The sequence below is a fragment of the Alexandromys fortis genome, unplaced genomic scaffold (genome assembly GCF_014885135.2).
Source record: "Alexandromys fortis isolate MF-2015 unplaced genomic scaffold, M_Fortis_MF-2015_v1.1 scaffold_88, whole genome shotgun sequence".
NCBI classification, from domain to species: Eukaryota; Metazoa; Chordata; class Mammalia; order Rodentia; family Cricetidae; genus Alexandromys; species Alexandromys fortis.
The window spans coordinates 7,068,443-7,084,844 of record NW_026067961.1 but is presented as its reverse complement, the minus strand read 5'-3'; the positions used below and the strand labels follow the sequence as shown (position 1 = coordinate 7,084,844).

At 51.1% G+C, this 16,402-nt stretch overlaps 1 protein-coding gene across 5 annotated transcripts in view; it reads right to left on the bottom strand.

The window, feature by feature from the left end:
• Clcn6 (chloride voltage-gated channel 6) overlaps positions 1-16,402 on the bottom strand; it is a 32,737-nt gene that overhangs the window by 6,089 nt on the left and 10,246 nt on the right. For 4 of the 5 annotated variants that reach the window (XR_007593740.1, XM_050153190.1, XM_050153191.1 and 1 more), the window contains 16 exons: positions 16,325-16,391; positions 13,405-13,511; positions 12,702-12,828; positions 11,180-11,247; positions 9,831-9,889; positions 8,836-8,968; positions 8,099-8,212; positions 7,674-7,840; positions 7,006-7,132; positions 3,864-3,990; positions 3,509-3,662; positions 3,252-3,411; positions 3,062-3,168; positions 2,032-2,218; positions 495-652; positions 180-336 (listed from right to left, as the gene is read on the bottom strand). Coding sequence is in view for 3 of the 5 variants with exons in the window: in XM_050153190.1 (XP_050009147.1) it covers positions 180-336; positions 495-652; positions 2,032-2,218; positions 3,062-3,168; positions 3,252-3,411; positions 3,509-3,662; positions 3,864-3,990; positions 7,006-7,132; positions 7,674-7,840; positions 8,099-8,212; positions 8,836-8,968; positions 9,831-9,889; positions 11,180-11,247; positions 12,702-12,828; positions 13,405-13,511; positions 16,325-16,391 (2,019 nt within the window). In the remaining 2 variants the exon portion in view is untranslated. The remainder of the gene's footprint in view (positions 1-179; positions 337-494; positions 653-2,031; positions 2,219-3,061; positions 3,169-3,251; positions 3,412-3,508; positions 3,663-3,863; positions 3,991-7,005; positions 7,133-7,673; positions 7,841-8,098; positions 8,213-8,835; positions 8,969-9,830; positions 9,890-11,179; positions 11,248-12,701; positions 12,829-13,404; positions 13,512-16,324; positions 16,392-16,402) is intronic. The other variant, XR_007593741.1, reaches the window with a different exon arrangement.

Here is a 16,402-nt window from a genome sequence, read left to right as displayed (position 1 = left end):
GGGGGGGGGGGGGGGGGGGGGGGGGGAGGTGTCCGTCTTCCACTAGGAAAGCGGGACAACAGGAGTCAACTAGTTCTCACCTCCCTCTCACCTGGGGGCTCACACAGACCACCTCTCCCTCAACAACAGGGCCTGCCTGTCACCTTCCTGCCTTGCAGGACACCAGGGCCCAGACTTACAGACTGACTTTCCGAATAACACACTCCTCGGACAAGCAGGGTGACGAGCTGCGAGCGCAGGACGAGGCCATGGAAGGTCAGCGGGCGGAAGCGCTCCTCCATGGTCCAGTCTTCACTCGGGGACTGGTCAGGGTATAGGTTGGGGTAGGGAGTGTATCTGTTACACAAAAACCAGATGCTGCCTCGTATCCCTCAGCAGGGTCACGTCCACCACAGCCTCGTCACCTTCCCATGATCTCCAGCAAGCTCAAGGGCTCACTCTCACCCACTGGGTGCAGTGCTCCACCCCGAGGCTGCAGAGTGCGAGGACCTCACCTCCTCTCCAGCATCTGCTGCAGCAGATCCTCCTTCTCTGCGGGCTCCTCCGAGGCCACATGCTCATCGCACACATTTCGAAGCTCGCTGGAAGGGTAGGACTTCATGGACTGGCCCCGCTTGCGTTGCTCACCGGCACGAGTGAGGATACTGGATTTCTGTGGATGGGGTGTGGGGACAATGAGTCCTTACAGGACAGGGATGGCGGTGCTGGGCACACAAACACAGGAGCACCCATGGGGCTGTGATGTGGAAAGAGCACTTTCCACGGAGCTCAGCAAGCCTTTCAGAGGTGCAGGTCAGCCAGTCCTTGGACTGAATACAAAGCTGATAGGGAAGCCTCTACCACTGCACTACAGTCCCAACTCTGCCCAGCCCAAGTGTGTCAGCTGATCTTGACAGTCAGTCTGACCAGGGTGTAGTGATATGGAAGCAGCCTCTGGGTGTCTATTTCCATAGGACCAGACCCTGAGGGCTTTGACCTCACAGATGGATGAAGAGAAGCTGGGGTCTGGCTGGGGGAAATGGGGTCACATGTATATGCATGCATGTCTGTCTGCTTCCTCCCCACCATGCTGCTGCTATTTCCCCTGCACATCTTCCTGGCCCTGACGGACAGAAAGACACCTCAAAGGAGTCCTTCGAAGTGGTTATTTATTGTTTTGTTTTTTTGAGACAGGGTTTCTCTGTGTAGTCCTGATTGTTCAGGAACTTGCTCTGTAGACCAGGCTGGCCTTGAACTCAGAGATCTGCCTGCCTCTGCCTCCTGCGTGCTGGGATCGCAGGTGTGTGCCACCACCACCCGGCCTTTCTAGTGGTTTTATCTACTGTACCCAACCTCATGGTTTTGCTGGCCTAAGACTCCACCTTCTCTCATTTGGAGAGGCACCCCTCAGTTCTGCAGAGGGAAAACAACTTTTCTCTTACGGCCTCTTGGAGGGACTGTCAATGTGTGTCTGCCCTTCCCAAAGACAGCAAAGGCAACAATGGCCACATAGTCTGCATGAGGGATGGGCCTGGGCTGTGAGCTCAAGCTACCCAAGGGCAGAGACCAGCCAGTGCCCATTCTTCTGGGTACCCAAATGGCATTAGGAGGTCAGTATCTGCATCCCTAGAGCCCAGGGCTATGTCTACAGCTTCTAGTCAATTTCTTTCTCATTCTGTCTGTGGTTTATTGAGACAGGGTTTCTCTAGGTACCCCAGGCTGGCCTGGAGCTCTCAAGGATCCTTCTGCCTAGGCCCCCATTTTCCTAAGTAGGTCAGAGTCCATTTGTGTCAGCAACTCTAGAACCCTCCCAGATGCTTGCAAATTGTAAATAATTAACACCAAGCCTGCTGGCTTTAAAAGGGGGCCCACCCACCTGCTTCCTGCTGCCTACTGGGTCACACAGGAGGGTGCTATAGACTTTCCCTAGACTGACAGAGTCCATGTCCACTACAGCTTCAGAGGCAGTATTAATTACATAGTATGAGTGTTAGGCCAGATGGTCCTTCCTCACTGGCTTTCCCTTTGGGGCCATTTTTTTTTTTTTTTTACCTTGAACTTAATGTTGTTGCTGATGAGCTGGTTGCCCTTCATGAACTCCTTCTCGTTGCCCCGGTTCTCCGTGACCACTGGGAAGGCGTGGTGGACGGTGGTGCGCAGGATGCTCACCAGAGACTGGATACGCGTGTGTGGGTAGACGTACGTCAGGTTGGGCTCCATGATGTCACTGGCTCTCAGCCTGTACAGGAGGAAGCTGTAACAGCCTCAAAGAGACACCACCACCAGGGGCAGGCTGGACTGGGCAGCGCTGCTTCTCCATCTGCACCTGGATCACTGGGGCCTGTCTTCCTCCAGTTTCCACCACCAGGCCTACTACACTGCTCCCCACTGTGTCATGCTACGGCGTCACTGTTACCTCTCCACGAAGCCCTTCTGCTTTCCCAAGGGTTGGCCAGCCACTCCTTAAAACGCAACATCACATGTCACATATCACTGCTAGTATCTAATCATCTTGAAAGTTACAGGACAATTCTGGAGCCCTTGTTTAGACCAGGATGACAAGCCAGAGCCCATGGTTGTAGTGACAGCACTGTGGGGCTGACGGGCTCACAATGCTGAAAATGCTTGCTGCAGGAAAGGCTGCTGACCTGCATTAGCTCATGAGGCCTGCCCGATACCCAGATAAGTGGTCGGAAACACCTGTGGACGTCCCAGTCGAGACATTGTGGTGCTTGGTTGGGTGAGTGGGTGGCTGGTATCACTGCCAGGACTTTGTACAGTCTCAGTGTGAACATTTAGCCAAGTAAAAGCTTGATCCTGTTCTCACAATTTACTTGGCCAGGACACTAAGGAGCCAAAAACTCACAAAGCAGCCTTGCCACCAGGTCCCACCACGCTACCCAGCCTGCTCTCCAGACTCCTAGCCAACTCAAGCTGCTCAACATCCCCAAACACACAGGGGACGTGAATGTGCCTTCTTCTAATCTGAGCAATGTGAGCTACCGTTTCCCACCCTGGGAGGCTCTGTAGCCCTGAGCTTAGAGACTCTGGTGCAAAGATGGATGAAGTGGCCAGCTCTTACTTGTCCATCTCCACCTCTGTCTCCCACTCCAGAAGAGGCACGCCACGCAGGCCCACGTGGATGTCATAAATGCCCTTATTGAAAAAGTCCCCCGTCCACTTGGCCACCTGGAACACAGAGCAGAATCCTGAAGACAGCTCTTGAGCTGAGCCTGGCCTGCAGCCCGCCAGCAGGTGGGGGAAGTGCTCACCATCAGAGTGATCATAATGGGAAGCCCGTATGTGATCTCATTGGTAGACTCGATCAGGATGACCGTGAGACTGATGGTCATTCTCACAACCCCACCCAAGAAAGCTGCTGCACCAATTAGGGCAAAGGTCCCAGAATAGATGTGGCCCAGTCCAATGTAGCTGGTGAAGAGAAAAACAGAACCAGGCTTAGACTCACACTGATGGTGTGGGACCACACTTGTAAATGTGGGCACACATACACACATTACCACACTACCTTTTCAGGATGTTGGCAACTAAACGTCCAAAAGCTGCTCCACACAGCAGCGAAGGCACGAAGAGGCCGCTGGGGACAGAAGTGCCGAAAGTCCAGCATGCCAGCAGGAAATAGAGGGTGAAGAACAAGGCCAAGGTGATGGGGCTGAAAGTCCCTGCAGGGGAGAGCAGACCGAGTCATACTAGCAGATGCCTGCACAGGCCCAGAAGTCTGCAGTGGATTCCCCCAGGCCCTCTGTACCCCAGCCTAGTCACGCCATCCAACACTGGGCTGCCATTACGGAGGAAAGCCCTGCACGGGAGCTGACACCCACGGGGGGGGGGGGGCAGGGGGCGGGGCAGCACCTGACACTCACCATCCTGATGGAAGAGCTGCAAGATGGCAGACTCCTGGGAGTTGAAGAAGAGTGTGGCCATGTCATTGTAGGTATCATTGGGACAGAAAAATGTCTTGATGGTAGAATTCACATCTTCTGATGAGGCCTAAAGAGGGGGATCAAAAAGTCAATAAAAGGCACCTGACCGGGACATACAAGTCTTCAGTGCCATCTCCTAAGAAGTCAAGATGTCGGGCTGGAGAGATGACTCAGAGGCTAAGAGCACAAGCTGCTCTTCCAGAGGTTGAGTTCAATTCCCAACAATCACATGGTGACTGGACAGCTCTACCTCCGGGAGGAGCTGGGGTCTAGCCGGAGGAGGTAGGTGCCCATCTATGCATGGACGCTGGATGGCTACTACGAGGCTCGGCTCGTGTACTCTGAACGTGGAGTGAAATAAGCAGGGTGAGGGTGAAGGCCTTGCTCATCCACACCTTTTTTTTTTTTTTGATTTTGAGACAGGGTTTCTATGTGTAGTCCTGGCTGTCTTAGAACTCAATAGTAGACCAGGCTGGCCTTGAACTCAGAGATCCACCTGCCTCTGCCCCTGGGATTAAAGACGCGTGCCACTACTGCCCAACAACACTTTTTAAAAAGTATTTGTGGGGGGCTGGAGAGATGGCTCAGCGGTTAAGAGCATCGCCTGCTCTTCTTAAGGTCCTGAGTTCAATTCCCTGCAACCACATGGTGGCTCACAACCATCTGTAATGAGGTCTGGTGCCCTCTTCTGGCCTGCAGACATACACACAGACAGAATATTGTATACATAATAAATATATAAAAAAAAAAAAAAAAAAAGTATTTGTGTATGTCTGGGTGAATGTAGGTGGAGGTCACATGACACTGAGCTGGGGTCTCTTATTCTGCACTGTACATGCCTGATGCTCCCACTTCCTGTCCGCACCTCCCGTCTTGCTGGAAGAGCACTAGCACTACAGACACCAGCTGCACACAGCTTTTCTATGGTCATGGGGATCTGAACCCAGGGTCCTGAACTTGTATGGCAAGTGCCGTACCCGCTCAGCCACCTCCTCGGCCTCATCCACACGTGTCACTAAGCACAATAACATCAGGGGTCACCACAGACTTGGTTTCCTCCTTAGTGCAGATTCTGAAGTGACAGCAAAGAGCTCAGAATGAGAGCCCCAGGGACTGTGGGGTGTTGATGCAGATGAGAGAAAAGTGGCTGGCCAGGTCGTCACTCGACTTAAAGCCCCAACTTTGGTTCCAAATAAAGGAAAAAAAATGCTTTATTCTGGATTTTCTGCAAAAGAAACCAACCGCAACATGCAGCCTGGCAGCAACACCATGATCCTGGCCACCTTCCCTCCAGTGCCACTAAGAGAACACAACCAAACAAGGAAGACTCTTTCCTAGTGTCGCAGGCTTCACATTCTTGACACCCTGTGTCAGCATGGCATCTAGTGCCACCTGACTTAGGAGCAGAGGCAGGGCATCTGCAGACGGACGGTCCTGATTTCTGGCTGGTGCTGAGCAGTGGCTGGGCTTCACCTCACTGTTGTCCCTGTGGACATGGACATTAAGGATACAGGATCACCCGAATTCTACTCCACTACTGATGCTGCAGAGATGCCACGTGTGAACACTGTAGCACTGGAGAATGGTGTCTATAATCCTAGCAGGTGAACCCAGCCAGGCAATACAGCAGGATGTGGACTATACCTGGAGGTAGGACAGCGCCCCTGTTGGCAGAGAGGCATGAGTGGAAGGGAACAGTGGACACTTTTGGCTATGACTTTAAGGGACACATTCAGGGTTTCCCAAACCATGTCTGGAGGGATGCCAGTCCCAGAGGTTCTCTGGAAAAGACATGAGATCAGCTGCACTGCTGAGAGACCAGCTGCCGGCCAGCAGAGAACAGACCACAAGACCAGATTGCTTCAACACTAACTGCCACTCTCTAAAGACCCTGGGGAGGTCTTTTACTTTGGAAACTTCACTTTTCCTCATCTATAAAATGAAGTAATACCTTCCCCTTCATGCTGTATGTTACCAGCTGAGGGATATTGGTCACGACCTCACTTTGCCTCTGTTTTCTCACCTGAAAAACGGGGATACTACCACCAGCCAGCACAGTGAACAAGAATAAAGGCGCGAGTGCTGTCAGGACACGTGGAGACCCGAGACACGGAGCACACGAGCTTCGCTAGCGCTGGCTGACCTGCCACGGGCCCCAGGAGTCCCCCAGTCAAGAAAGACACTTCACTCTAGGACAGCCACCCGCTTCTCGGTTCATCTCGCTTGAGCACAGAACGTCTTTTGTTTGTCTTATTATTAGCATTCTATAACAAAATACATTTTGAGAAGCTTGGTCTCATAAATAAAATGTCAGCCCACTTCCTCTACGCTGCCAATCACACGAAGCCTGTGTGCTGCCTTTTGTCCCAGGCATCTGAAAGGTCACCCTTTGCCTGGGTGCTGCTGCCAGGGCCAGATGAGACCCTTGCCTATCGTTGGCCTCTCATCTAAAACATCCTAGGGCTTCACAGACTGCTTCCTGGGGACTGAAGAGTCAGCCTTTCCAGACAGGCTCCCGGGGACTCCGAGAGCTCTGGGCTGCGACTGAGAAACAAAAAGAAAGAGTTCATAGACGTTCAGCAGCTTCCGCTTTGGTGACCAGGCCACATGCTGCCTCCTGGATCATCAGAGTGGACCAAAACACACAAGTAGCGTGCACTCCCATGACCCCCTGAAGGTTGCAAAGGGCAAGTGCAGAGTGGGACAGATGCCAAGGAAAGCAGCCACGCAAGAGCCAGATGCCGGGAGGGAGGTGTCAGCATCATCCCACAAGTGACTCTCGTGTCACCGAGGCAAGGTGGTGGGTGTCATGGCCCTAGGCCAGGTTCCTGCAGGCCTGAAGAGGGATGAGCGGAAAAGGGTCTGTAGAAGTAAAGAGTTAGCTACTGAGCAAGCGTCCCATGAGTGTGGTTCCCTAGAGAGTGGCCAGAATTTTTGACAATGTAGAAAAGACAAGGCAATTGTGCACATCCTCCCAGCTAAAGGACCACGGCACATTCAGTTGCGGGTATGGAACAGCATGGCTCTAAAGAGACACACATTTCTGGATAGAGGATAAAGGCACCAAGTTTGCTGGGGTTACCTGTAGCTGGAACGAGCCATTACCAGTTTGACTCGCAGAAGACAACTGTCGGCATTCTCCTAACACCATGGAGGCCACAAACACCACCACAGTGGTCACCAGGGACACCAACAGGCTCTCTAAGACTCTGGAAAGTAGAGCACAGCTGTCACAATTCAATCAAAAGATGTCTAGGCTTGAGCACGCACAACCACCCTATCCGCCCCAACACCCCTCTCCCAACAGGGCAAGCCTGGCAGCCCTGGTGAGGGCACATGCATCCAGAATTCACTCCAGACTTGCTCCACCTAGCTAGCTGCAATAAAGGGCAGGCAGCGGAAGCAGGGAGCTGTTGCACACACATCACTTCTCTCTAAGGAGCTAAGTGGCTTCTCTTCTCTAAGTCCAGGGCAAGAGTGACCCACGGCAGACAGGTCCACAGCGGGCTTGCTGACCCTCCTGACCATGTGTTAGCAGCAGGTCAGAAGAGGGTGAGCCACCCAGTAACTGAGATGTAAACTCAGCCGCAGCTTCTCTGGCCTTCATAGGACATATAGGGCATATTTATGAGCCTGTTTATAGGCTTAGTCTGGGAGGAGAAACCAAAATGGGTGTGAGAAGCAGGGACTGTTCACAGGACCATCTTCCTTGGGAGAGTGGCCTGCCCACAAGGGGCTCACTGTAGGTACCTGACGAGCTTAGGTTTCGGGTGCACGTTGCGCATACGGTACTTTGCAAGCCTCTTGTTCAGACAGTTGAATGTGGCTCCCAGCAGGCCCCCAATGACCCCCATCACGACGAAGAAACCCAAATCCATAGCTGTCCAGAGGTGACATTTTTTATCAGAGTCAGAGCACTGAGAGAAGGGGGAAGGGAGGGAGAAAGAAAAACCAGAGTGGCCATGAGAACAGGAAGGGAGAGGAACAGAGACAGGAACAAGAGCAGAAGGCCTCGCTTCCCTGCTGAGGGTTCAGGCTGCCCGGGCACACTGCTCATGGGAGCAGTTACGTGTGGGAACCATGGCCGTTCCAGGGCCACCTACCCCTCTGATGTTTACTCAAGAGCAATTTTTATGGGTCACATAAAGCATCCTGGGAGGAAAGATAAGCCATACCTTAAATTCACCAAAGTTCAGCAACCCGGGCAGCTGGAAAGAGCCCCAGCTTCCAAACTGAATCCCAGAACGGAAGAAGTTGAGGGTGAAGGCGGCAGACATGGAACAGAAGAGCTAAAGGACGGGTAACAAAAAAGCGAGAACACTGGTGACATCACCCTCTCTCCTCGACAGTCATCTTACACGTATCTGCGTATGTGGCAGTCAAAGGACAACTTGCGGCAGTCAGTCCTCTCCTTCCACCATGGGAGTCCCAACACCAGCCTGGTGCAGTAGCAAGTGCCTCTACCCACTGAGACATCTTGCCAGCCAGGGAGTTCTTTAAAACCCGTCACTCCCCTCAAAGGGCAGAGATCTCTGTGAACCAGCATCAATCTACCATCTGATGCTGAGCGCTCCCTACAGAACAGGCCCTATGCCCAAGAGGAAAGAGGCCACAACAGGTGACAAGATCAAGTCACAATCCTGCCATTCCTCCCTCCCCAACAGAGACTTGCACATTCTCACAGCAGAAGTTCACAAAGACAGAATAGCAGCTGTCTGGCATGCAGTGTACAGTTGGGGGTGGGGTGGGCTCACAGCAAGAGCACAAAAGCCCACTGTTTAGAGGCTGTGGCTGCTACAACAGGGAAGTCCACAGTCAGCCTGCCAGCTCCAACAAAAGCACAGTTACATGCTCCAAGTGATGTCCAGGTACACTCTGGACTCGTGCTTGCGTCCACAGACAGGCTCCTTACCACTTTCCACGTGAGCCCCTGATTCCAGAAGGACGAGCCCTCCTCCAGACTGAACAAGGTGCCCCCTATAGGGGCCCCAAAAGCTGCAGCAACTCCAGCAGCTGCCCCGGCTGATACAAAGTCCCGCTTGTCTCTATGAGGAAGAGGAGGGGAGGGGGAGAGAATGTGCCTGTTTATTTAAAAGAGCCTTCAGAACATGTCTTTACCCATGAACCTTCTCCCCCACAGTCCATGTCAGAATCACAAAAGAGAAGGTCCTGGGCAGGTAGTCATAACTGTCTGTGAGTCAAACACACCCCACAGGCTTGAGCTTGAAGGTGAGAAACTCTCCAGTGTGTTCAAGGCCTTAACCCTGAGGCACTGCTGGAAGGTGGTGGAGTCTGAGAAACAGGAGTCTAGTCGGAGGAAGTTAGGTCAATTGGAATATACCAAGAGGGTATTGTGGCATAACCACCCCAAGCCACAAGATGAAGGACACTAAAACCTTCAAAACCGAGTGGAGAGTAAGTCTTTCACCCCAGGGACTTGAGGTCAAAACACTCACCCCATGCTTTCAGGGCTAACCTCTTCACCTGAGACCAGGAGCTCCCTGACCTGACCATCTTTAGGAACACGGAACAGGGATCCTGGTTCAGGGAAGAGGATAGGACGTCCAATGGATGCTACTGAACCACGTTTCTCCACCAGAGGCAGAGCCCTGTGAGAACGGGCATGCCTTGTGGGAATATAAAAATGAAGGTGTTCCATAATGCTACGAGGGGAGTAGGGCAGGACAGCAATACACAGACCCACAGGGCTAAGGAGTCTATCTGGCGGGTGCCCTTCCTGGTCTGGGTTTTCAGTCTTGGGCCATCATCTTTGACTGAGCATGGTCCTTTGGTTTCTCATTCTCAGGAGAAAAGCAGAGCTCTTCCTTTTCTGAGTCACAGTGAACCAGGAGTCACATGAACCAGGATAGCATGGCGTGAGGGTATGCTGCGCCTCCTAGAGCTTACCTGTCACTGCGAAAGTAGGGGAAGTTTAGCTGGATCTTCCGTAAGGAGATGCTCTGAAACTGAAATGGGGGAAACAAAGTCAGAGAGGCCACGAGGGCAGAGCACAGGAACCCATGGTCCCCAAGGAGGCCCGTGGGTTTGCACAACTGCACAGGTGTGGTCCCCAGGGAGGCCCTCCTGTCTGCACAACTGCACAGGTGTGGTCCCCAGGGAGGCCCTCCTGTCTGCACAACTGCACAGGTGTGGTCCCCAGGGAGGCCCTCCTGTCTGCACAACTGCACAGGTGTGGTCCCCAGGGAGGCCACCTGTCTGCACAATTGCACAGGAGTGCTGCAAGAAGAAGCATCCAGGACAGTAAGCTGCAATACAAGGAAGTCACCTAGGGTGTGGGAACGTCAGGATATGCCCTGCGCACTGTCAACAAATCAGGAAAAGGGGGACAGCAGAGCTGGGGGCTGGGAGGGACCTAGACCTGCTGCACATGATGGCACTAGCTCTTTCAGGGAATGACACTGGTGACCTAGATTCTCACACAGGCCCCCAAGCCATGTTTGGCCTCTTCCCACTTCCAGGCTCATTTCTGAGAGGCCTGGTACTTGAGCAAGACAGCAAACAAGATGACAGATGGGCCCTGGAGCGAAGGGTCTTTGTCCTTCCCCCACAGCTCTCCCTCAAGTCTCTTTCTTGGAGCAGGGAGCAAAAGGGTCCACAAGCAATGGTCCTCAAGGAGCTGAGACTTCTCAGACAAAATCCCAGGTATCTAAAAAGCCCTTACAAATATGAGCTTTGACCAGGTGTGATGGCCTACAAGTAGGAGGCTGAGCAAGAGGGTCTTGAGTTCAAAGCCAGTCTAAATACCTAGTGAGACCCTATCTCAACCAATCAATGAATGAAACATAGTTTTTCAAAGGATATTGAGTCCTGAGCTATCCCTTCAGCCTCCTCATCTACACTTAGGGGACTAATCACTTATGTAACTACAGGGAAGAAAGGAATTGGGACCCATAGCCCAGTGCACAGGTGACACCTGCCTGGCCCTGAGACTAGGGGTTGCATCACTGCATAGAACGAGCAAGGTGAGCCTGAGATGGTGTTAGTCCACTTCCACACACACACTTGTAGCATGTAAACCCACCAGTCACCCGCTCAGTTCTTCCTCTCCTTCCTGTTTCTATCCCCAGACCTGGAGCAGCATTGCTATACTTTGAAGAGAAACAGGTACTTTGCTGGGATAGGCCACACAGTTTTCACCTCAACTCCAAAAGGCAACAGGTTCTGAAATCGCACTTGCTGGGCTTACCCAGGAGGCCCATTCTGAGAGATGCATACCCTGACCCACCAACCCTTACCTGAGGGAGGCCGGCTCCTACCACAGCACCACTGTGGATCATGGGGCCTTCCTTGCCCACAAAGAGCCCTGGGAATGGGGAGAAAGGAAGGGCACAGTCAGCAGAGGGCCTCTGGCCTGGACTTTGCTATGTAAACCTTCCTCTCAGAAACTAGAAAACACAGGCAAGCATATGACTGACTCTAAAGTAAAAGCAGAGCCAGGGAGGAGACAGTTCAGTCAGTGAAGTACTTCCTGTACAAGCTTAAGAACCCAACAGAAAAACCCAGAAACAACAGAGTGCATCTGGCCTCCAGCACTGGAGCACTGAAGGCAGGCCCCCCAGGGTTCCCTGGTCAGCAAGCCTAGCTTAGCCTAACTGGAAAGTTCCAGGTCACTGAAGAGATCTTGTCTCAAAAAACAAGCTGGGTAAATTCCTCAAGGCCAACATCTAAGGTTGTCATTTTGTGGCTGTTGTTGTTGTTGTTTACTCCGAGCTCCACCTCTGTCCCACACACCTGGGCCAAGTCAAATTCCCTTCAAACAAAGGATAATAGTTCTTATCTTTAAATTCCAGTGCCAGGAAACCACAGTCTGTGGGTGAGGCCCACCCTACCTGCTGACTCCCTGACTATTTACTGATGGTGCTGTCAATCAAACCCACAGCTTTGGTATCCTGGGCAAGTGTTCTACCAGAGCCCTCTATCTGCTAACTTCTGGTTTTTGAAGTACATCTTACTATGCAGCCATGGTTGGCCTGGAACCTGCTATGTAAAACCAGCTGGGCTCAAACTTGAAGCAAGTCTGCTACCTTTGCCCCAGGAGTGCTGGGATTACAGTTATGTGCCACTGTAAGGCATGGTTTAGTTTGATTTTTACATATTACCAAGGCTGTCCTTGAACTCACTCTGTCTCCTAAGCAAGCACTGAGTTCACTCTGTTCTTGAATGTTGTGAGATATTTTGATTGCACTCTGACATTCCTAAGATTGCCCAAAAGTTTACCTTGAATCAGAGGGTGGAGCCAGCTACTTGCTGACCAATATTAGCCATAGAGGTTTTGGAAGACTGAGGACATATAGAGATGTAAGAAGTAGTAGAGATGGCTTCATGAGAGACTTGTGGCATTACTTAGATTAATAGAAATGGGTTAATTTAAATGTAAGAGCTAGCTTGTAATAAGCCTGAGCCATCAGCCAAGCATTTATAATATGAAGCCTCAGGAACTGGCAGACGGGAGAGAAATGTCTAGTTATACTTCAAAGTGGCCCTTCAAAGCTTAATCCAGCCTGGTCCTGCTTCCTGATGCCCACAACATACTCCCTCTATCATGAACTGCCCATGTCTTTCCAGATATGATGGACTGAAATCCTTCTGAAACTGATCAAAACCAATCCCTCCTCCTTTGAGTTGCTTCTGTCACGTACTGGGTCACAGAGACAAGCAACTAACACACACAGTAAGTACAGGTACCAGGTGAGGAGCAGCCATGAGCCCACATCTAATCAATGCACAAGATGGCAAGAGTAGAAAGACTCTCCTCACCTCCAGCCACACTGAACAGCACCCCAAAGACTTTGCAGAGCAGGGTCCGGAGCCGGACGATTCCTGGCACCTTCACACCATTCAGATAGCACTTGATCTCAGGGATTCCAGAACCCGCTGCCACTGGCTGTCGGGGAAGGAAGCACACAAACAAATGAAAAACCCACTCTGCTGTTTACACCCAACAAGCCAGGAAACTAAGCAGGGACACCCACTATTGTCCTCTCAACACCCACTCCTGAGGACTTGTTCAACCACAGACGCTCGACTACAGCCTGACCTCTGCCTCAGCGTTTTAACAGGTTCCTACATGTGGATCTAACCATGTGGGACCTTTCAACAAAACTGCAGAACCACTCCCCAGATTCTGATCTACACACCAGTAAACTGCTCTCTAGGGGATTTCAGGGTGATGAGGATGAAAAGCAACTTTACCATCATCCATGCATTCCTCATTAATCTCACCAAGCACCAGAGGCTTTACTTCTAGAAAGACCTCCAGGGGAACAATAGAAAATTTCTGCAAAAACCTACAAGCCAACCTGTTTCCCAATATGTGGCTGAAGAACATTAAGTGCACAGATCCAGCCTGGTCTACAGAGTGAGTTTCAGGAAAGCAGGGCTACACAGAGAAACCCTGTCTCCAAAACAACAACAACAAAAGTACATATAATGTTCACAGTCAATTTCCAAACCACCTCACCTCTATCAGGACGAGAAGGCTCGCCAGGAAGACAAAGGTCAAGTTAAAACCCAGGAGTTCAAGGAGGGACAGGGCAAGGCAGCCTTTCTGACTGCACTCCTCCACCGCTAGAGGCTGGGTCAAGGAAAAGGCTCTCGGACGCGTGCCCACAGAGGCGGGGCAGCCAGACAGCTGCTCAGTGCATACCTCCCTGTGCCCCACATACAACTTTTAAACATTTACATGTGTGTGTGTGTGCGCGCACATGGGTGTGTTAAAATAGGTGTATATGCACTTGTGTGCGGGTGCCCGAAGAGGCCAGAAGAACGTGTTGGATCCTGGGAGCTGGACTTACAGGTGATAGTGAGCTTGTGAGGTGGTTGTGGGTACTGGGCACGAAACTCTGGTCCTCTGGAAGAGCAGCAAGTGTTCCTGAGTGCTGGGCCATCTTTCCAGCCCTTATAACAACCACTTTAGCTGGGTGCAGCAGCGTGCATCATTACTCTAAGCAGAGGCCAGTGGGTCTCATGAGTTCAAGGTCAGCATGGTCTATGTAGGCACATTCCAGGGCAGTAAGGGTTAAACAAGACCCTATCCCAAAACAAACTAAGAATAGTCACTTTAGGGGCTGGTCAAATAGCCCTTTGGGTAAAGGTGCTTGCTGCTGGGCCTGACAGCCTGTGTTTGATTCGAGACACACACGTTCCTGAGATGACAAGTTGTCCTCTGACCGCCATACACAGCACCACGTATACATCCAACCCCATACACAAAATAAATTAAAAACTTTAACATTATGGAATTCCCCACCCCAAACATTAAAAAAGTGACCAACCCACCCCCAAGCCCAACTTGAACAAACCTCAACATGATACCCTTTACGGCTTTGGCTATCACTAAAAGTAAAGCTATACCCCTCAAAGCTTCCTCTTCCTCCCTCCCACTCAGGAAGCCGCTAACCTGAAACTACTGTGCCCCACTTGCTGAGTGCCTTGTGTCCCCACAGCTCTCCACTGTCCCATCACACAGTGTTTCTCAGTGCGACACTGCCTGGGAATTAGCCATGTTGGTACACACAGCTGTGGCTTGTTTAGTTTAACTTCCGCATACAGTTACAGTGTATGAATGAACCATAACTTCTCCTCCCCTCATCTGGTGACGCAAACTTCTGCTGTCACAAAAGCCGTCTTTAATGAATCTAAAGTCCACATCGGAGAAGTGATTTAAAAGCCACAACAAAGGGATGCGAAAGCTCCTGATCCTTGCCAGTTTTCTGGCTCTTTCATGGCTTCCTCTGGACACTCCTGGGGGGGTTGATTTTGTTCTGATATGATATAGGCATTCTTCTAGATGTGTGGAGAGGAACTGTCTGCCTGTCTCTCTTGTGTGTACCAGGGACTGAAAAAAAGTCTCTAAGTCGGGCGGCGGTGGTGGCGCTCGCCTTTAATCCCAGTACTCGGGGCAGAGGCAGGTGGATCTCTGTGAGTTCAAGGCCAGCCTGGTCTATAAGAGCTAGTTCCAGGACAGGCGCCAAAGCTACAGAGAAACCCTGTCTCGAAAAATGAAAAAACAAACAAACAACAACAAAAAAGAAGGCTCTGTCCATGCTATACACAATAGCTCTCCCACTGTTAAATCCCTGGCCCTCTGTTCTGCTTTTCATTTTGAGACATGGTCTACATTGCCCAGGCTGGCCTTGAACTTGCACAGCTCCAGCCTCAGCCTACCCAGTAGCTAAGATTACACTGCACACGAAGAGGCTTAGCTCTGCTTCTTAATGCAGGGAAAACCTACCCCAGGCTGTGAACTTCGGTTTTCCTTGATCTACAGCATTTTCTTGTTGTTTGGGAGTTTCTTATTAGATTCATAGATCGAGTATTTACTTTAAGTTAAATAGAATATTTACTTTAATGTGGTCAAGCTTTAAGATCAAGGAAGATGAGGTCTTTGTCTCCGACCTGTGTCTCTCAAGTTTTTAAGAACTTACACCTGCCATCAATTAAGTCTCTTGCTTTGCTCTTTTACATCTCCAACCCAAAACCAGGACAGGTGGTGCAGACCTCTAACGTAATCCCAGCATTTGGGAGGCTGAGGCAGGTCTATCAGGAGTTTCAAGCCAGCCTCTGCCATACAATGAGTTTGAGGCCAGCCTGGGCTACAAGAGACCCTGTTTCAAAAACACAACAAAACTAGAAGACAACACTGCCCTCAATCTATCTGGAATTGAGCTTTATGAACAGGGATCTACAATCTTCCATGTGGACAATGACTACCAAGGCCCAGCATCCTGTATTGAGCATCCAAGCCTTCCCCCGCTGCTAACCTTGACTCTAAGTTTCTACACTTCAACCTGCGTGGACTGCTCTCTGCTTCTTTAGCTGGTGTTCCTCTACCAACAGGCAATGTTTTGTTGGGCTCTGTTGTCCTGCTGGTAGTAGGACCGCAGGCCTGCTTGTTATTCAAACTAACTCAATGACCTTGGCTTCTTTCAGAGGGCTGTAAAAAGAGCAGGGCTGAGTTCTGTGAAGAATTCTCGGGAATTCTGACTAGAACACTGAATGCATACATGGCTGTGGGAGCAAAGACTTCTCTGGGCATTTATGTCTTACCCACCTAGAACATCAATACACTAATTAAAGTCTTCCTTTCCTAAGCTGGACATGGTAGCGCACACCTTTAACTCCAGCACCTGGAAGACAGAGGCAATGGCAAAGACAGAGGCAGGTGGATCTAAGAGTTTGAGGCCAACCTGGTCTACATAACAAGTTCCAGGACAACCAGGACATGAAATTCTGTCTCAAAAAGGCCATGCTCTCCTGTCCTTTAGTGAGAATTAAACCTCTTGGCTGAATAGCTAACAGTCTTTCAAATACCACGTTCACTGTTAAAGTGAGTCTCAGGAAGCCATGGGCCTGAAACAGTGGAGCCGCGGAAAGGATACAGGTTTGAACCACTCCGAACTTGAGCTGGGTGAAGAGTCGCACAGAGAAGTCCACAAAGAGACCCACCTGTGAAGAGG